General features: G+C 45.8%; 1 protein-coding gene across 7 annotated transcripts in view; it reads left to right on the plus strand.

Annotated features, from left to right (window-relative positions):
- LOC143008331 (CUGBP Elav-like family member 2) overlaps positions 1–21,168 on the plus strand; it is a 144,608-nt gene that overhangs the window by 76,720 nt on the left and 46,720 nt on the right. For all 7 annotated transcript variants that reach the window (XM_076160043.1, XM_076160041.1, XM_076160042.1 and 4 more), the window contains one exon: positions 10,118–10,314. In XM_076160043.1, the coding sequence (XP_076016158.1) occupies positions 10,118–10,314 (197 nt within the window). The remainder of the gene's footprint in view (positions 1–10,117; positions 10,315–21,168) is intronic.

The following is a 21,168-nucleotide window of genomic DNA, read 5'->3' on the forward strand; positions in this document are numbered from 1 at the left end:
GTCCAACTCCAACTGTCCTGTCAGAGGAGAAGAACGGAGTGACAAAAGTTATAAATGACAACAAGTAATGTTTTTTTCTTTTCTAGGGCAAAAAGAAGGAACGTGACGCAAATGAGCTCTTCCTCTTTGGCATTCTGTCCTCATCGTCAGTCTGTCAGCCTGCAGGAAAACACAGAAAGGGAGCGAGAGACAGAGACAGAGACAGAGCGCGAGAGAGGGATGGCTCATTAAACATTTAAAGGGATGAGAGCAGACAGGTCTCCTCTCTCTCCATCTCTCCTTTTTCAGTTCTGAGATTGAATATAGAGAGAAACACACCTGTGTTAGTACACTGTGTGTGTGTGTGTGTGTGTGTGGCCTGTTTGTCCCACAGGTCTAGATAATGGCTTGAAAATGTAACAGCGCGACCCTAAATATAGCATCCTGAGTCCAGCTGCAGTACTGCATTTAATCCCTATAGTACAACACACACATAGGCACACGCACATACACACACACACACACACACACACTGAAAAGCATCTGCTACTCGAAAACAAGTGAAATATGCTGAAATCCAGTGAAATTTCCAACTTCCTAGTGGAAAAAAAGCTTAGATCTAGTCATGAAAAATTTGATTTAAGCCTGTTTGCCTTGGTGAGTGCATGAAATCCAAACTAAAGGTGCCTGAAACCAGATTATTTGTCTGCGTTTTAAATCGCAATTACACATTTATGCTTTAAAACACAAAGTACCTGCTGAGTTTATCTGCGTCTGCTTGTGAAGGAGGGTGGTGTCGTTGATTCCTGCAGTCGTTTGCTCTTATTATCAGGAGATTCTGAAACGTTTTTTTTTTATTGTTGACTTTTTTGAAAAAAAAGTTCAGCTGCAATTGGGAAATGTGTTCATTCAATGACGATAAGCGAAGTAAGCAGAATCTCATAGTGTTTCTCTCTAACTGGACTGGACCAGACTAGACCGGACATGCTTGAAGACCAAATGTTTGGGCTATTATGACCAAAACAGCCTAAAGTGTAACCCAATGATCGTTAAAGAGCTTTCTTGAGTCCCTGTTTTTGCACACACACACACACACACACACATACGTAAACACAGAGTAATTGAGTTCCAAGGTTAGCTGAAGGAATGATGTGCTAGCTGAGTGTATGTGCCTCTTCATATGAGCCTTGTGTACCCTGGTTCACGTAGCCGTGTACGCTCCCATTCAGTGTGGCTCCCGCTCGGACGCTCTGCCATTAGCCACACACTCAGATCGATGGGCCTTGGGACTGCAGCGCTAGCCCATTAGCGTGTCCCCATTCAGAAGCACTGAGCCGTGGCTAACGCCTAAGTGTTTGCTGGTACGGAGTCGGCAATTGGGAAGGGGTGGGGGGGACACTTGTACACCCCACCCCCGCTGATGCTGAGTGATGGAGACAAGTGGTCCAGGTTACAGCGAGGACACACAGGCTGTTTGTTCGTCTCTATTTGCGATTTAGCCATTTGTTTCTATGTAGAGTGTCTGTGATCTCAATGCCACATGCAAACACACACACATGCATGATCTTTCTCTCTTACTCCCTCCGTCTCTCTGCGCTCCATCAGGGTATCTCAGCATATGGTCGGGCCCTCTGAGACGCTGTTGAACAGACTGACTACAGGTTTGATTTGGCTCCCGGGGTTGTGACCTGGGATGACAGGATGGGAAGGGGGAGAGAGGGAGAGGAAGGGAAAGGAGAGAAGAGGACAGGGAACGTGACGCTGTTGTCTGGATTGTTACTGTCAGTCTCCTTCTCCCTTTAGCACACACACACTCCTCGCTCGCTCATGTACGTGTGTGTGATGAAACATACAACCATATTGAGCCATCTGTTCCTGTGCTAATTGGTATGCATGACAATGTTTTCCAACCCATAAAGCCTAATGAAAATGACACCCCGCCCGCCCTAATATCCCTTAATGCTGTCATCCACACTCTGCCCCGCCCCCCTGTCCCCCTCCCATTATATCCATAATTAGGTAATAGTGGGAATTGTCGGCCCCCCTATTAGCCCTTCTCCCATTTTGGGAAGGCGTGTGTAGTGATGGGAGATGGCCTGTTGTTCTGAGATCCAACAGCCACACACACACACACACATCCTTAAAGCTGCCTGAGAGTGTGAATTGTTCCGATTTTTATGGAGTAAACACTCTTGGAGACGCAAGGCGGCAATGTGCTAGTGATTTCCTCCTTAATGCTGACAGCACACTTAAGGAATCAGACGAGCACAGAGCGAGAGAACAGAGAAAGCGAGCGAGGGGTGGAGAGAGGGGGGTAGAGAGAGAGAGGAAGAGGGATAGAGAGAGCGAGAGAGAGAGATGGTGTGAAAGTGCTAATCACACGCGGGAATGTTATTAATTAATACATAATGAACAAATTAACCTTCAGACTGATGTATGAGTGACAGACACGACAGAACCAGAGGACAAAATCGTTGGAGAGGTTTCAGACTTCATGGTTTATGTTTCTCTGCTTTGTTGAAGTCAAAACAAATCCCAACATTTGTTTTAGAGGATACAGAAAGAAGTATTCCTGACCTTTAGCTCAGTCAAAGCAGCAACCGTACAAATCATATCAAATCAAATAAATCCTCCACTTCAAGTTAATGTCATACTTGAGTGCATTTTTACAAAAACAAATGTACAAATCAAAGTACTGAAAACCTCTTATCTCTGGTTTTAGGGATTGACTGCTATAGGATAATAATGATTATAATAATTATGATAATAGATTTGATTTGTAGAAATAAGGATGCAAAAGTTGGAATATCTTTCCGATTTCCTGGGACGTCAACATTTTGTAAATCTAAGACCTGACAACAGCTGAAATGTATGAACTTCTGTCGTGATGAACATAAAAGACAAAGTAACAGTAACGAGTCTGCAAAGTAACGACAGCTGTCAGATAAAAGCAGCAGAGAAAAGAACAGAAATAGAAATACTGTCTAGTAACAGTACTCAGTACTGCCGCAAAGTAATTCAACTTCCAATGGGAAAATGAACAAGAGAGATATGGGAACAAGTGGCAGGAAGAGAAAGAAGAGAGAGAAGAAAGGAGGTTTGCCAAAGCACGTCTGAGATCACATGAATCACAGCAGGCAAACACTGGAGAGCAGCCCAGGTCACTGAGTGTGTGTGTGTGTGTGTGAGAGAGAGAGAATGTGAGAGCGTGTTGTACACGTGGACACGTTGCCCCAGTTTGATTTACGTCTTTAAGGTCGTGTGCAAACACGCACAGTCACAAACGCTCTCATCCCACCATGACGTGATTTAGGAGGGAAGTGACACTTCACACCCAAGAGCTCCCAGATGTGACAGGAAGTGTGTGACGTTCCCGGCTTGTTGCTTTCTTCAATCAAATCTACATTTTGGTGGCTTGGTTTTCACACTTTGACCACATTAACATCCACTCAGTACTGATTAAATGAGAGAAGGTACTGATATTAAAGTGATATGCTGGAGATTTGACACAATGTTACTGTTTGGTGGGATATTACATTTACACTGGTTGTGGTTTGTAGATTATAGCATTCTGGAGGGATTTGACCTTCAGCTGTAGGTCTTATAGCACTCCGGAGGTCAGACTTTAGGATCTAGACCTGCTGTGACCCTGAACCTACATTTCAGATTATTATGGACCTTACTAATCACTCAGTTCTTCTCATGCTTTGGAGTTATGGCGACTTTTCTTCCTTTGTGGTCTCTCCCATTGCTCCTTCTGCAACCTATCTTCTTTTTGTTGGACTCGACCACACACACACACACTCACACATGCACACACACGTTTCTGCTGTCCCATGTGAGCCAATAAAAACTCTTCCACTGGCTGAACTTCACCTCTTTGCTTTGGCTCTGAGCAACTCCCCTCCACTTTTACGACCACGCCTCCCGCTTCTTGTGTGTGTGTGTGTGTGTGTGTGTGTGTGTGTGTGTGTGTGTGTGTGTGTGTGTGTGTGTGTGTGTGTGTGTGTGTGTGTGTGTGTGTGTGTGTGTGTGTGTGTGTGTGTGTGTTTAAAGTGCAGTGCTGGTGATTTAATAAAGTGTCAGCAGCAGTTTCTGTCTCTCGTCCGCTTCGAGTGCCCCTTCCAAGAACACTGCACCTACAATTTTGGCGGTTTGTGTGTTTCCGTGTGTGTTTAGGAGCCCTACAGAGGAAAGCGGAGGCCTCGCCAAATGCTAATAGAGGTGATAACTGTGCTTTTGTAACCTTTGTGTTGTAAACTGCGTAAAGGTTTACACACAATGGGGCATAATTGCGCTGTACTGTCCTCTGAAGCCAGGACAACAAATACACTTGTTGTTAAATCAGCGGTGTTGGTAGCTGGAACGCATCCCTCTTTCCCTCTCTGCATTGTCCATCTCTCTCGCCCCTGCCCTGCTTACGTCACTGTGGCGAAGTGTCACGGCCGATGTGCGTGAACTCACCGCAGGGAGGTATTGTTGAATTATAATACTTCACATCGGTGAAGGTGCTACAGGTTATGCTGGTGCACAGTGGCTACCATTTACTCCAACACACACGCACACTAAAAGGAAGCTTTAGAGGCCCAGGTGACTTATTTCGATCGGTGTCTCTGGGTTGAACCGGCACCGTTCTGATGTGATCCGACCAACATCCCCCCTGTCTTTGGGTCGGCTTTGTTGGCCCGTTTTGTGGAGAAGCATTAGTCAAATGGGCCATCATCCCCGTCGGCGAGTCAGATGATGACTTTTGGCAGAATGCTGCCGCAGCGCCATGCCAGACAATCAGAGCCGCTGCCATTTCATCACGTGGGCGCCAGTACGCGCACGCAGGCTCTCGCCACAAACAAGCTGTTTCTCATTAAGCCCACAAACACCAGAGATGGAACGAGTGGAACAGGAGTCGACGGAGGAAAGGGGACACGGAGCTCAAGGCTCTTTCCACTGAGAGATAAGATATCTGGAAGAGGAAAGCTGGAGAAAATGTGTGTGTCTGAGTGCGAGTGAATGTGTGTGTGTGTGTGTGTGTGTGTGTGTGACAGGAGTGATGACACATTGCAACCTAACAACCACAGTCAGGAGTGCAAGCGCGCATCTTGGTGGCACCGTCAACCACAGAGACACCCGCCTACTCAACGCCCAATAATAACCCCCGCTACCCCATCCCCGGCTGCCTTCTCCTCCTGCCCCCCCTCCACCCATGTGACACGGCTGTTCCCATAGCAACTAGATATGGGTGAGAGAGGAGGGGGGGTGAAGAAGAATTGAGGGAGTGTGCGAAAGATTAGGGAGGAATTTTTGCTGCTGCTGCTGCCTGGATTTGACCAATCTGCTGCTGCTGCGCTAAGACGCTCTAATTCCTGCCCCCCTCCCCCTGTCTCACACACACACACAGAGACAGAGAGAAACACCAGGTCAGACTGACGTAAGCTCAAAAGTATGATTCCTGGGAGACGATTCAAGGATTTCTTTGTAGTTTTTAACGTATTTGTTTAATCTGATTAATCAAATGTCGTGGAAATGCGTAACGGGCGAGCTAGCTCATCGCTTCCTCCTTCCTTTTGTCCATCTCTCTTCCTTTATTTATGATAAGCTTATCTGGAAGACAAACGGGACGGATTTGCAGTAAATTTCCTCCACACATTGGCGCTGCCAAGCAGGAAGACATGGATTGATTTCTCCGACCTCAGCGACCTCTCCCGCTGTGCCAGTTTCCGGGAAAATGAGCAAATCTCCTAATCCCTCCGTTATAAACACACACAGACATTCCTGTCCCGGCAAACACAAATTTATTGATTTCGGTCACCAGATGAGCTTAACGCATTCAGTTATTTATCATAGGTGTCAGGCGGGCATTCAAGGTTATCCCGACCCGGTTTAACCCCTGATAAACCATATTCCAAACAATGAATCAGAGCTAGTGTTTAAACTGTGTGTTTGTGTTCTGTTTGTCTGGATGTTTGAGGCCTTTGATAGGACGGAAGTAAGTAAGTGAGCAGGTAACAGCTCTAAAGTTTCTGCTACTCGCTCAGAGTTCACCTCCTCCTCCGCATGCAAGGTTGCTCTTCATCTCGGCATTTGCCAAGGCTGCCCGGAAGGACGTGGAGGTACAGGCCTGACGAGTGTGTGTGTGTGTGTGTGTGGGCGGGTATAAAACATATAGATAACAAACTGTAGAGTACGAACTGTTCTTTGGTGAGCCTCATTCATTAAAATATTATTATATGTTTGTTTTACCAACAGTGAAGTGTTATTACTATTAGCTGGCAAACCTAAGCTAACATACTGTCTGCAGGTGATTATTGTGGAATAAACCCCAACAGGTTGACGCCTTACGTAGTGGATTTAGTGGTGGGGACTTTGAGTTCAGGAGGCATTTTTGCTTCTGTCACTGCTCATTTCTGTGCTAATCAAAGCTTCCATACCATCGCAGCTTCACCTGCTGCAGATGTGTGATATGCAGCCTGTGCATGGGGAGAAACATCAGCACAGTGACTCCTGTTTCACTTGTATCCTTGTGTGTTTCAATCACAAATGTGTGTGTGTGTGTGTGTGTGTGTGTGTGTGTGTGTGTCCTCTCTCATTAGCGGGCGGTGGCGTGCTGTAGCTCGTTAGCGCGGTGCTAGCTGAGCGTCGGGGCACCGGTGCAGCTTCATTAGCTGCCGTGACATTTATCTGATCGTTTCCCCGCGTCGCATTTGCCACCGTCACCATGGTAACCACAGATGCTACGTAGACACATGCCACACACACACCTACACACACAGACACACATGTGAAGGCAATCACACAGTCCCAGCTCGGTTATTCTTAGACTCTGTCTCCATCAAAGCTTCCGCAGAGGAAGTATCCATACGTTTACTCGTAATGAACACAGGAAACATTTTCCTACGTGGGCGTGATGTCGCAGAGTTCGCTCACTGTCGTGTGTGTGTGTGTACACGCGTGTGTTTAGTATGTAGTCATGGAAAATATACTGAAGTCCCAAAGTCAAAGAAACATCAGGAAAAAATCCTGCAATCACATCATTTCACCTGAATTCGGTGTGTGTGTAGCTGTGTGACAGGTGTGTATGTGCATGTGTCTACCGTGTGTGTGTGGCTGCATGTTATGTGTGTATGGATTTCACTTGAATTTGTCTTATGTATGTGTGTGTGAATGTGATCATAAGGGATTGGATTTGTTGGTATGTGTGTGTGTCCGGTGTGTGTGTGTCTACCTTCAGACGTTGGTTTATGCATCTGTTGAGTCTGTGAGTTTCAGCAACTGGATTTGTGTGTGTGTGATAACATGTTGGCCCATTTGTCTAGGTGTAAATGTTTGTGTGTGTGTGTGTAAGTGTAGGTGTGTGTGAGTTGACCTTGGTTGACTCACTCCCTCGGGGGGAACTGATGTTTCTCACTCCAGTTGTCAACAAGATTAGTTCCCCCGTGGGACCGTTACACTTCCTGCAAACACACCGCCAATGAGACAACGTGTGTGACAGCCAGCCGTGTGTGTGTGTGTGTCAGAGAGGTTAACGGAGTCATAGCTGATGTGTGTTTCAGATCAGAAACAGAAGGGAGAAACAGCAGGGGATCAATGCAGCCAGGCCCAACTGTATCATGTGTGTGTGTGTGTGTGTGTGTGTGTGTGTGTGAGACAGAGAGACCATGCTGAGCTCTGATCTGTGCTTACTCCTCAACCTGACTCATCTGCATCCCTCTTCTTCCTCATCCTCTGTTCTCCCCTGTCTCGCTCAGATTTACCTTTCTCTCTCTGTCTCCATCCTTCTCTCTCTCTCTCCCTCTCACTCTCTCCCTTTCTTGCTCTTTGTGTCTCTGGGTTCATTTTCACATATTAAAGAAGTTGTATGACGATGAGGAGATTTGTCATGGTCTACCTTGACGTATTGGGGTTGTGGCTAATATTTCATTTGAGTTGGAGTTTATAGTTGCAAAATTAAATCTAAACCTTGGACTTAAATCTTCCAAACATCTCCTCCTTTATGTCATAATTACTGATTATACATTTAGAATTAAAGCTCCAAACCTTCCTCTTTAGATTTGATAGGACTTCACTTTGATAAATCACCGCACTCGCAAATTAGCAGGACGTTGGAACATTGGGTTTGATGTTGACGGCTGTCGTCGTCACTCTGTGGAATTTTCCACTATGTGTTATTTTAATTAAAGAAATGAAATGTGCTGAGACTCTGATGCACAGTCTGCCTCTGTAGTGTCCAGAGGTTTAGCCTGTGAGTTTGTAATGAATGAATAAAGTGTTAATGTGCCATAAGGTTTTATGCTCGACGCTGTGCGGCTGTAGTTTGGATGAACCACACTCATGTCTGATGCAAGTGTGAGCTGAGGGAATAGAAGCTCCGAGCAGCTGCTTCCAGTCCAATCCAGACACACACACACACTCACACACACTGTGGCTCAGCCTTCAGTCATGGCCCGGTGCTGCGGGAAGAGCGGAGTGATGGAAGCAATAGTTAAGCCATTAAGGCAAACAATTGGCTCAAATTGAGAGGGAGAGAAAGGGAAGGAAGAGATGGAGAGGCGATGGCAGGAGTGGATCCACTCAACGACTTAATCCGAGCCCCAGGACACACTCCTGCTGAGCCTCACACACACACACACTTGTATACACACACTGAAGCTGTGTCTCCCTGCTATAACACCTTGTCAGTCTTGGCCACGGGGGCGCTCCTTTTGTGCGCCACTTCCAAGCACCTCAGGAAAAGACGAGGAGCGCAATCTGCACAAGACAGCGGCTGTGACGCTCGCACGCCTCAAGGCCACTGTGGTGAGGCCGTCCATTGTGTCAGGGGGCGGGGGGAGCGGTGTAGAGAGGACAGGGTGTGCAGTGTGCTGGGTGAGCGAGGCGCTGGAGGAATGGCCTCCTCTGACACCGGCTATTGTGTCGTCTCCCTGTGGACGCGTTCAGTACCCACAGGCCTCGCATAAACATCCAACAATGAGCGATTGTTTCTCATCACTCTTCCTCTGCACATTCGCTCTGTCTCTCTCTCTCTCTCTTCTGTGTGTGTTAGTCAGAGGGTGAAGGGATGGATGTGCAGGTTTGAACCCAGGGACCGGGGGAGGAGGCTCGCTTCTTCGTGTCTGATCTTTTCCTCTCGCGCTTAACGTCTACAAACTGCGGTCGTGGCAGTAACTCCTCGCCTCCTTCCTCCCCCCCCAACCCCCCTGCACACACCCGCCGCCCCCGGGGCTCCCTCACCGGCGTCGGGGCCCCCCGCGATTTATCGGACAGCTTAGCGAAGAGCGGTTGTTGCCCCGAGGACTGTTAACACGACTTTGGCTCGTTGACTCTCTCTGCGGCTCTGGCGTTTTATTTGACATGTCCTTTAAGTCCTTTAAAGAATTGGGCGTTTCTGCTGAGCGCCTGGGCTCTTTTTGCAAAAGATGGATGGCTCGCGTTCAAAGGTCTGGATGTCTCCCTCTCTCTCTCTCTCACTCTCTTCCTCTCCCTTTCCCTCTCCCTCTCCCTCTCTCTCCCTCCGTCTTGCCGAGCTTTATGGGCTGGTATTAGTGTTGTCAGCTAACCAAGCCGGGGATTTGGCTTTGTTTTGTTTCTGCCTCTTAAGATAATTCTCTTTCTCTCTCCTGCCGAGAATAACAAAAGAGAAAGTGGAGCAATAAAGCAGTGCTGCCATTGACTTTGGTTTCATTAAATTGGTTTTCAGCCATCTTAAATAGACCGCGAGCCGTGATGGCTATGATGTGTGCGGTACACTACACAGCACAGCACAGACTGACTTCTGTGTGCTAATCTAAATGCTGCAGTGTTTTAAGCAGGAGTGTGCAAAAGTTAACTCAGAAACAATGAATTAACCAACATGATTTCAGTTCAATGAATTTATTCAGTAATAGGTTCATAAGTTAAAAGACGAGATAGGCGACTAAAGCGCTCTCAGGGGTTCTTCCTTGTTGTTGTCAGATGTGGCACGGTTCAAGGTTGCAATTTTCAACTATGAAATTCCGATACTTGACTTTGAATGGAACATTTGCAGCATTGCTTTGTGTTCATGTTCATCATTTATACTATTATTTGAATGAAGTATGTGAACGTAGCTACCGGTGCTGTCTGGAACTGGAACCTAAAATTATTGATGTCCTTGTTGTCCCAACAGTAACGGCACAGCCGGTAAGATGAATGGAGCGCTGGAGCATTCGGACCAACCGGACCCGGACGCCATCAAGATGTTCGTGGGCCAGATCCCGCGCTCCTGGTCAGAGAAGGAGCTGAAGGAGCTGTTTGAGCCCTACGGAGCCGTTTACCAGATCAACATCCTCCGAGACCGCAGCCAGAACCCTCCACAGAGCAAAGGTGCACACACACACACACACACACACACACACACACACACACACACACACACACATACATACGTTACACAGTGCTGCCTGGGTGGGCCGTCCCACGTAGCTAATGGCAGAAAAAAGTGAACTCTGCATTCACATGCACAATTCAAACGCGAGAAACAAAGAGTCTCCACACCGCGCTGACAATTGTGTGAAACTGCCTGATTTGCAGCCTTTCTCTCCCGCTCGCTTTGCTTCCACTTTGATGAATTCGTCAAGTGTGAGAGCAAACAATAGCGATGGCAGCAACCAACGGGCACACAAAAGCTCTGCCACATTAACAGGCATCAGCCAGAGCGGGGGGCTGATGACACTCCAGATGAGACGCAGGGAGTGGGAGGAAGCCGTGAAAAAGACGATAAAGCGAGAGGAAGAGAGAGAGAAAGAGAGGGAGAGGATGACACACAGACGGATGACAGTCGCTCCCATCCAAACGTAAAGCACATTCCAGGAGAAGTTTGGATGTGTCAGATAAAATGGAATGTGAAGCAAACAAACGGCTTCCTGATGGCCAGAAATACACATTCACACACAGTTACACACACGTCATAAAAACAAACTTTGCGTTAAGACAAACTCCATGATGGCTTTATTTATGGCTTTATTTATATTAATGAATCCCTGATAGGGCATTGATACATGAAAATCCGACAAACATTTCATAATGTGAGCTGTCAATCACCTTCTAGAAAAGGGCTGCAAAGCATCTACAGTAGCAACAAGTACGTTCACAAAACACGTCATTAAATCATCTGGAATTTCAAATTAATCAATTGAAAAGCATCATGTGTTAGAAATGTGATAAAATGTGGTTTAATATCCAGAATAAAACCATCAGTTAGAACCCTTTAGTCCCATTAATACGGAGCTACATACACTTTAACAATCAACATAAACACTAAAGCAAATATGCTGTCCAGACTCAGTCACCACCTAGAAGAACCCAGGCAACCGCCCTAGCAACCACTCATTACGCCACAGCAGCCGCCGAGCCGCATCCCAGCATCTGCCCTACACATGATAGCAATGACCTCATCAAAAGCCATAACAACCACTCTCGACGCCATACTCACCACCCTAGCAACACCATAGCAACCACTTTGCCAAATATAATCACCCAAAAACTACAGATTGAGAACCTAGAGCCCAACCAGAACACCACAGCAGCTGTCTCAAATGGTGCTTGAGTTCAGATTTCTTCAGAAGACGCAGACATATTTGCTGTTTGGTGAGTAAAAATTTATATGAAAAGAGTGAATCCAGCTTGTGTGGGCCGTCTGCGCCTGCTGTACATGTCCGTTTCGCTTTTCTTTCCCTGTTTTCTGGAGTCATTTAAGCTCATGACTCCAGACTGCAGAGATACAAATCAACTCACACACTCGCCTAGTGCTTTATGTTTTTGTGTGTGTGTGTGTGCGTCCCTGCTCACACGTCACTCGCCTTTTTATACCACTTCTCTCTCTCCCCTTTGATGAGGAAAAAGGCCATAGTTGTACTCCTCCTCCTCCTCCTCCTCCTCCTCCTCCCGTCCTTGGCTTTCCCTCACATCTCCGCCTCCATCTCCTCTCCCCTTGAAGCGACTTGTTTTCCATGTTGATGAGTCGGGAGTATCACTCGCCGCCACCTTTATTTTTCTCCTCCCTGAGTGACAAATCTTTCCCTCTGTGCGCCTCGGCTTTTCCTCGCCGTCTCTCTCCGTGCTCCGCAGTGGAGAGCTTTACGAGGAAATGGAGCATTTGATTGGGCTCTTACTGGCCTTGTTATTCTCCGGCTTTGAGCGCTGTTGTTGTTGTTTTTTCAGTGCTAGTGAAGTAAGCCGCCTGGCCTCGTCTGCACCCGTTCATCAGTGGCCCCTCGCCGTCTGAGCTGTTGAACGGTAATTTCTCTGTGGCCCCTCGTGTCCCTCGGTGTGTTTATTTTAAATTAGCAGCGCAGTGATTTTTTGAAAGGGATCTGAGCCGTTCGGGGCAGACAAGCTTGCTCCGATGCCCACAGCGGCGACTCAGGCGCACGGTTCAATGCAAGCCTCACTTTGATTTATTTATTTTTTGTTGTTGTGTTTGTAAAATAACCGTTTGGAATTTAAGAGTTTGTTATTCCCACTGAGGCTCAGAAAAACTTCCCGACTGCTGCTTTAAACTATTTTATCAACAATTAACAATATAATAATTGAAATACCAAATATTTCCATTTGCCCATTGTCTCACTTATCTGGGTTCATGCAGTCATGGAACGCCTGGAAAAGTTGTGGAGAAAAAAGATATAAATATGTAAATAATTTAGAATTCTGCAGGCAGTAATTGGATGAGAATCAAGACTGTAGCCCAGGCCAGGCCCTGGTGCCGAAGCATGTAGCACCATAGTAGCGTAGTGTCAGGCCGCAATGGAAGATTAGATTAAGGCAAACTTCTATTGGAAGGTTTTCACACTGTAAAGAACAAAATCAGTGCGATTTTATACTTTGGTTGAAGCGCTTAAAGTGCTTCAGATGTATGACTCAACCCCCCCCCTCCCCCCCGATTATACTGCGATTAAGGCCATAAATATTATAGGGCACATAAAGGTCTTAGTGCGAGGGAGTGAGTGAGTGGGGCTTTCTGATCGCGTTTGAGACGTATTCATAGTTTGTCCAGGTTTCAGGGGCGAAGAGCGAGTGCAGGTGTTGCTTTGACTTATCGGCGTCCCCCCGTCTCTTTGTTGCCTCTGTGCCGGCTGAGTTATCTCGGCCCTTTGACGTGAACATTAGTCTGTGGCTGCCTGAGCGCTTCTGCTTTAAAAAACTGTCTGCCGGCTTTGGATTCTCCATCTTATCTTAGCTGAGGGAAGAGGAGAGTGACAAGCGATACTCAGCTTATCCTCCATGTTGCCTGTCCCTGGCTTTTACTTTCTCTCGCACTTCACCTTGTAGATCATGGTGACATTGTGCATCATCATAATTTTGTTTTTTTGACTCGGTCCCTGCGACACGACTCGACTCAGAGACGCACCTGCACAGATAGCAGACAGCGACGAGAAACCTTGAGCGTCTGTTTACAGAACACAATATTTCCTCTCGAGTAACCCAGCTGGTATATTTGCTCATGGGACTTTTTGGTTTTTGAAAACAAACAAACTTTAAATATGCAAACATATCAACACATCCGATCATAACAGAGATTTTTTTTACCTCCACAAACAGCTCATGTTCACCTCGATTTGTATGTGTGTGTGGGTTTGTGCTTGTGTGAGCAGAACAAGTCACATTTTTCAGAGGTGAATCATGGGACGAGGCACTTCACAATATATTTTCAATTTATTGCATAATAATTATTATTTTATTTTATTGCAACATTTTGAGGCCATAGGCAACCATTCAGACTAAAGACGGTACATCCGGGCTTCAAACTAAAACACGCACTACCATTAGATCTGGATCTGGATCTAGATCTGGAGAAGTAGGATCTGTTTCAGGTGTTCTGAAAGTCATCTACTGCTTAATGTACATCTTTGCATTAAGCCATTTGTAGCAGATTGAGCTGAAGGTGTTTTGATTTAACAGGTAATATAAATGACCAACATATCCAGGTTTTATGGACATTAGTGGGATTGTAATAAATAAAATGATGAATACTTATGGGACATCTAAGATAGAAATTAATTATGGCTTGGAGCTCTGCTTGGAAGGCAGCTTTGCACATGTGCTTAAACTGCACACTGAGTGTGTGTGTGGATTATTATAATTCAGCTATTTGATCGTTGCCCATGATGGTCTAAAGCTGCTTCACTCAGAATTAAAGACCTGAAGAAAAAAAGCACAAAATTCCTGGTTTGGCATAAAAATTACGTAGCTTCAATCCAAGCACCACAATCTATATCAACAATATTTCTACTATTTATGCCCTTAATAAAAAGGCCTGATTATACATTGTTAGTCCATAGGAAAAAAAACAAATATTTCCTGTATGAAGTCATGTTAATGTTCGTTGAAAATACACACATACACATTTTAACAAAACAATGCCAAACTGCTCCTCATGTTATATCTCAGTGTTTCTCTTTATTCCCTGAAACAAAGCACTGCAAATAACAAACTACACAAAAACAAAATTGTGAAGAAACATTTTTTTGTAAGAACAAATGCAAATAAATATTGATCTGGTCCAAAATGTCTCAGAATCAGCTTGGTTTAGGTTCCAGTAGACTGATTCATTCATGAGAACAATGAGCCACGCCCACTCAACTTTGGTAGCAAACTGCATCAATATGGTGAGAAATATAAAAAGCAAAATAAAGATCAAATCTGAGATGAAGATGCAGAAAAAACTTCAAAACAGTGGAAAATGTACAGGTATATCGCCCCAAATGGGTGTGGCTTGTACAGTTGGAGGCGGAGAGACACAAGGTATCCAGGATATGTAGAAGTGGTCACTACAGTGCCACCATCAGGCTCACTTGTACCAAAATGTCATGTGTTCTTCACTGGATCACAGCCAACCTGCATAACAAGTGTAATCGAAATCTGGCAATAACATGTGAGCTTTTCATGCAAACAAACAAACAGGACAGAAAACACAACAGAGATGAAAAAGATGAGCGATGACTAACTCGCGTACGTTTCCAGGTCGGCTGTTTTCTGACCCGATGCAGTAAATCCTGTCACTCTTCATCACGCAGGCTTACATAAACAATAGGATTTTGCTATGACCCAGGTGTGTGCATTGAGGTGGATAACTGTGCGTGTGTGTGTGTGTTCGTGCTGAGTAGGGTGATCGAGGGAATGTTGAGGCCCCGCTGTTGGTTTTAATGCGTTTAGAGTTAATAAGCAGATGGGGGGGGAGAAATGAAGTAATTTGGCATTTTGTGCTGAAAGAGAGATGGCGACGGAGGGAGAGACAAAGAAAGAATGAGGGAGAGAGCAAGACACAGCCAGAGAGAGAGAATGAGGAGGAGAGAGAGAGGGAGAGAGAGAGAGAGACAGACAGACAGACAGCCAGAGAGAGAGAGAGAGGGGTGAGAGAGAGACAGCCAGAGCAAGAGAGAGAGCGAGAGCCAGAGGGGTAAACAGAATAGTTCTGCTATAACCCAACCTTAAGCGCTGCATGTGTATGTGTGTGTGTGTGTGTGTGTGTATTTTGACGTGTTTTGTCATTTATCTTAATGATACAGCCTGTCCACATGAAGCACCGAGACACACACAAACACTCACACACACACTTAGAGTTTAATGTCTTCATTAAGGAATTGTATTCTGCAAAGAGATATGAACAAAAAAATGAATAGACAATATAATATCCTCAGAATAACAAGATCAATAATGATTTAGTGCAGGGAAATGTTTAAAGAAGCTTTTAGCTCTGGGGTCTGTTAGCCCGAATAAACACATAATTCCTTCAATATGCCGGTTTGAATCCAACGCAGTGATGATGACGATGATTGCAGCGTTTGTGGGCTCTCCGCATCTACGCCGAACACCGTCTCGTTAACAATGCCTTCACTTACAGCCCTTCCTACGTGCTGGCTCTCCACTTGCATGAAACGTGCCTCTACCACCTTTTTATGCATGTTCTCCTCATTTTCGTGTCTTGTAAGCTCTTCATAAAAGCGAATATCCACAATAAAAATAAGAGCTGCCTCAGGCTGATGGTGTATTGCGATGCCATTCTTTTCAGTTTTCAGCAAATTCATCGTGAGCAACAGCCAATCAAGAGTCTTCTCCCCATGTTTTGTTTTTATGTTTTAAATGATAAAGATTTGATTGTTCACAGTTTAGTGGAGCCACGTCAGAACATGCTGTGATCCAGCCCCTGCCCTGCTTTCATTAGTCCTGCACCTTAAGCACCGCCATAAACCTTCCCTGCCTCGCCACCATTCCGCCACTCTCAGATAGACGACGCACGTACACAATCAATACGTTTGCCTTGATAAGCGTTTGACCCCCGAGACCTGGAATAGATTTAGCATCAACCCTCCGCCAACCGAAAATGTCATCTTGATGGCTGAAGAAACACAAACACGGCACAAATCCAATTCACTTTGTGCTCCAGTGTGGTGTGTGGAAGGTTTGGGAAATAATTTCAAGCCTGGAGATAAACACACACACACATGCACACACAAACATGCAGGTTGCCATGATTCTTCTGATTTTCAGTCAAGATTAAATCTCCCTGCCAGGGTTATTCTGATGTGGCATTCAGGGACCCACACCCTTCCAGTTGTCGACATTTTGCTTCCCAATCGCGAGCCGACTGTATCCTCTCATTCGGAGAGAACGCTCGCCGTCCAAGACAATTATCCGCTCTAATGGATTCGGTTGAGACAAGGCCGACCTGAGAGGGAGAACTGATTTATTTTATTCTTTCCTAAAGCAGAGCGCCCAATTATATCGCCTTAACTAGACGTTAGCTTTCTTTAGCGGGCTACCCAGGCCCAATTAGAGAGTAACTGCAGGTGGATTTTAATGGGAGAGGGGAGCGTGTGCGTGTGTGAGTGAGTCTCAGCACAGAATGTGTGTGTGTGTGTGTGTGTGTGTGTGTGTGTGTGTGTGTGTGTGTGTGTGTGTGTGTGTGCGTGCGTGTGTGTGTGTGTGTGTGTGTGGGTGTGCTCCTTTCATGCATATTTTTTCCCAAATGTGTTTGAAACTCCACTTGTGTGTGAATGTGTGTGTCCGTGCATGCAGTTATTATTCTGCATGCCTCAGCCGCACATACAGTTGCCGGGTTATAAGCAAAGTTGAGTAGCTGGAGTTTTGTCTCTGCAGCTCGGCCAGATCACAGCTTTGATTTCTGGAATTTGCTCTTGTTGTTGGCTGAATTGAGGAAGGATAGGGAGGAGCTTACAGCGCTTACATCCAAAGAAACGCAATGATTGACAATAAATTCATGGGTATTGTCTGGATTTAGTAATTATGTGACCAAATATGTTTTGCGAGTTTGCACTTATTGGTGCTTTTGTGCTGTTGTTTCTACGCCAGCAGGATTAGAACATCATCCAGGTGGCCGCCAGAAATGCAACGTTGTCTGCAGCCTTCCACTCATCCGCTCCACGTTTTCAATCTTATAATCTGTTCTTTATTACACCGTCAACCACCGCAAGTATTACAGACTGTTTCTTCCCTCAGCCTTTCCTCGGCACAAACCAAATGACACACATAAAGAGATGTTTCCATCTGCAGAAGGGGGAGGAGGAGGAAGGGGAGGAGGAAAGATGGAGAGAGAGTGCAGGAAATGCAGGGAGACAGAGTTTGAATCCCAGAGGCCCGTGCGAGCAGTAATTGCTGTAGATTGTCGTTAATGTGGGTCAGCAGCGGAGTGGAGCCGAGAGGTCAGGAAGGAGTTGAGGAAGCAATGCTGGGAGAAGGAGGGAGTCACTGTGAGTGCTGTGCTGCACCCTGGGGTGAAGGACCCGGGCTAAAGTTATTAAAGAGGTCCAGCCCCCCGGCTCAGAGGCCCTCTGCCCTCCTCACCTTTGTTAATTCAGCAGACTTCTATGGGTTTGTGAGCAGGGTGATGTCATGGAGCGCGGTACTGGAAAGGATAGTGATTTACATATAAACTTAAATATAATTTTCTCAAAACCTTAATGGCTACATAGCTGCTGTCCAAACACTAGCCCAGATGTTTCTCTGCCTGGCCATGTTCTCCAGAGATGCTTAGCCACACCGATGCCATACGCAGTTCCTCCATCATATTCCACGTCTGCCCTGTCATCTCCTCCCGCTCTCGCATCAAAGGAGCAACGATTCTGCTCTGAGTGTTCCTGACGTGTTGCGTAATCGCAGCTCCAGTAGAGCCGTCCCATTGAGGAAATTTAGCACGTTTACATGCCTGAATAAATCCATTTAAAAAGGCCTCATCTCAGTCTGGAAAAATTGATTTATTACCTTAATAATCGTATTGAGTATAATGGTCGGTATCTGAAGTGGACGAGATTTCCATTGAGATTACAGGCAAGATGGAAAAAATGATTAAAATCTCTAATTGGTGCTTTTATGAGAACACAAATATCAGAGTGACTTCCTGGATAGTCGGGTCGTGTTGTAAATAGAAGTTATGATGAGTGTGGCGGGACTCTGTGAGGAGAATCATGGGAAATGTGTGATAAGTCAGTGAGTCATTATTCTCTAATTACCGCTTGGGGTCAAATGGGCCTCTGGACAGACCCCAAAATTTCACTGTTGATGTTTCCGTAGTTCACAAAGGAGTTTGGAGACATTAATAGTGAACGATCGCTGGGTGCATCCTAAACCTGAAAGCCGGAATGAAAAGGGGCTCATTGTTTTCTTGTTTTTCTACCTATTCTTATCTTGCATTGGTTAGGGGTTTATTGTTAAAAACAGATTAACTGGGGACGTCAGATACCCTCAAATTGTAAATTTGCGAGGGAGGAACTTGACAGAGAACATGAAACAGCTTACAGGTTTTTACCTCCAAGGCTCTAGCACATCAGACCGGAATGATTCCTGGATGACAAAAAGCCTCAGAAAAAACAAACCTCTGCCGCCCGCCGTCTGAGCCGTGAAGCTGGTGTCACCATGTTGAAGGTGGGGGCGAGGGTGGATGTGTTGACAGAGGTGTTGGGCCCGGGGTCTTCGTTCAGTCAAAGGGGCCCTTCAGCAGCCATAAAGGATTTATGAACAGGCATCTCCCTGATCTGCTCTTCATTCCACTCACAGACACAAACACTCCGCCCTTCTTCTCCCCACATCCTCCTTGTGTGTCTCTTTCTTTTACCGCACGCACACACAAAAAACACATTTTCCCCTTTACTCAGGGTTTGCGTGCGTGTGTCTGTGTCTCTTGTGTGTGTTTTTGAGTGTCTCGCTTCAACAGCACAAGCGGAGTGTACCTCCCCGCTCTGAGCCCTCACGGCCTTCAGGTAAATGTTTGTGCTGCGAGAGAGGCTCAGACACACACACAGACACACACACACACACACAGATCGTTCATGCTCGTCTGCAGCACGTGTTCAGTGTTGTAGAGAAGGTTTTGTATAAATAAAAAGTCCACACATTGAATTCTGTGTGTATTCTCATTGGCTTTCTGCTGTGCGAAGCGTGCTGACTTTTAATCAGGCGCAACTTCAGTGTATGTATGTGTGTTTGTGTGTGTGTGTGAGGTCCACCCCCTGCTCTTTGATCCCCGTCTTGACAGCCTGCCACCTGGGACGCTCTGCCACGCGCCCCATGGCCTCCAGGCCCGGCTACACCATGGGAATCACAACGTGCTGCGGCTAACGCTACGCTAACAGCCAGCCCTCCCGTGCTCATTATGTGCCGTCAGAATTGCTAATGCTACACCAAAAGCTTACCCTCCCATACACTGACATGCAAAAATGCCAGAGGAATCATAATACACGGCGCGTGGCTACGAGCAAACCCTCATACAGCGCTATTTGAATTGCTAATGGCACACAAGGGGGCAAAGCTAGGAACCAGGTGCAATTGGAATTATAATAGAATTCTAATGTACAATACAGAGGCAATACTAAGAAGCTTCCCTGTGTGTTCACGCAGGGAGCACACAGAAGCACCAACAGCACTCCACCTTTCCTCACAGGGAAGCACAACAACACTTCAGCGACGCTTACCGCCACCACTTTATTAACCCTTTATGCTCTGACACTGACGCTGGTGTTTGGACTACATAAATTAATCCTGTTATACTGAGCTCATCCTGTCACTCAGCAACAAACACTATATATTGTTTGTTTGTTTTTGAAGAAGAACTCAGACTTAAATTCATTTTTAGCCACAATTCTTCAGTTTTTGAAGTGAAAGTAAAAAAAATGGCAATCTTAATACACGTCTGTATTTATATGTTTATTGCCCTTTTCATTACTTTCTGTTTACTATCTGCTGTGTGTTTTGTCTTGCTGTGCTTTTATGGTTCTTACCTGAATGTAAAAAGCTATGTTATAGTTAGTTTGTCGAGACGTTTAGCACTCAGATAGATCAAGAGCAATGACGCTTGCAATTATGTATATTCAGTTTTAGAGGCATTAAAACTGGCAGATCGTAAATTAATCTGTATTGCAAAAGTAGTTCAACGTGGCTCAAAGCTACACAGAGCTCCAGAGTTTTCCACTGTAAGCGATCATTTCATATTACAGATTCCTTTGATTATCAATGTAAGAAATATTAATAAATTCAGGATTAAGTTTTCCGCCCTACAGGACATCTTAGTCCTGTTTTATCCTAATCTCACTGAGTCCACTTTTTATCACGATAATGGAAAGCAGAATTCAAACTGAAGTGCCAGAACTTAACTGGAAGAGCGGAACTGTGCAAGATCTTCGTGCTGACCTACATGAAATCAAAAGTATGAACATTACCCACTAATATCTGCCAGTCATGACTAATTTCTTGACTTATCTCGCTGCCTTTATCTGGCAGAGGAAGTCTCGATGCCGCAGCTCGGGGGGTTTTAGCAAAGTGCCACCCCTCTACGGGTTTCACGCCAGGGGTCGTTGAGGAAAGCACTAGCCAGGGGATTATCTCCGCTAATACACAGGCTCTGCCGTGGCCCAATCACCACACACGTCACGTCGCCGACGCCAGGCTATGGGCCAACTATTCAACAGCCCCGACACCCAGAGGACACTGCAGGAATTCAGATCCATTACGCTCCCAGCCTCATCAAAGGGACTCTGGGATTTAGATGCTAAACCTGCTCCAGATGCTCACTGTTGGGTTTCACTAAGATGCACTGCGGGGCAAATGTCGTAAGGGCCGACGCCTGCGATATGGGCAACTGAATCGTAAGCAAATTGCCTCATTCACGCCGAGCTGATTTGTGTCCTGCTCAGGCCGGGGAGCGCTAATGGAAAGACAACAAAGGAGATG

Source organism: Genypterus blacodes, unplaced genomic scaffold, assembly GCF_046128005.1.
Source record: "Genypterus blacodes isolate CSIRO-AG114 ecotype Tasmania unplaced genomic scaffold, CSIRO-AGI_Gbla_v1 ptg000103l_1, whole genome shotgun sequence".
Lineage (NCBI taxonomy): Eukaryota > Metazoa > Chordata > Actinopteri > Ophidiiformes > Ophidiidae > Genypterus > Genypterus blacodes.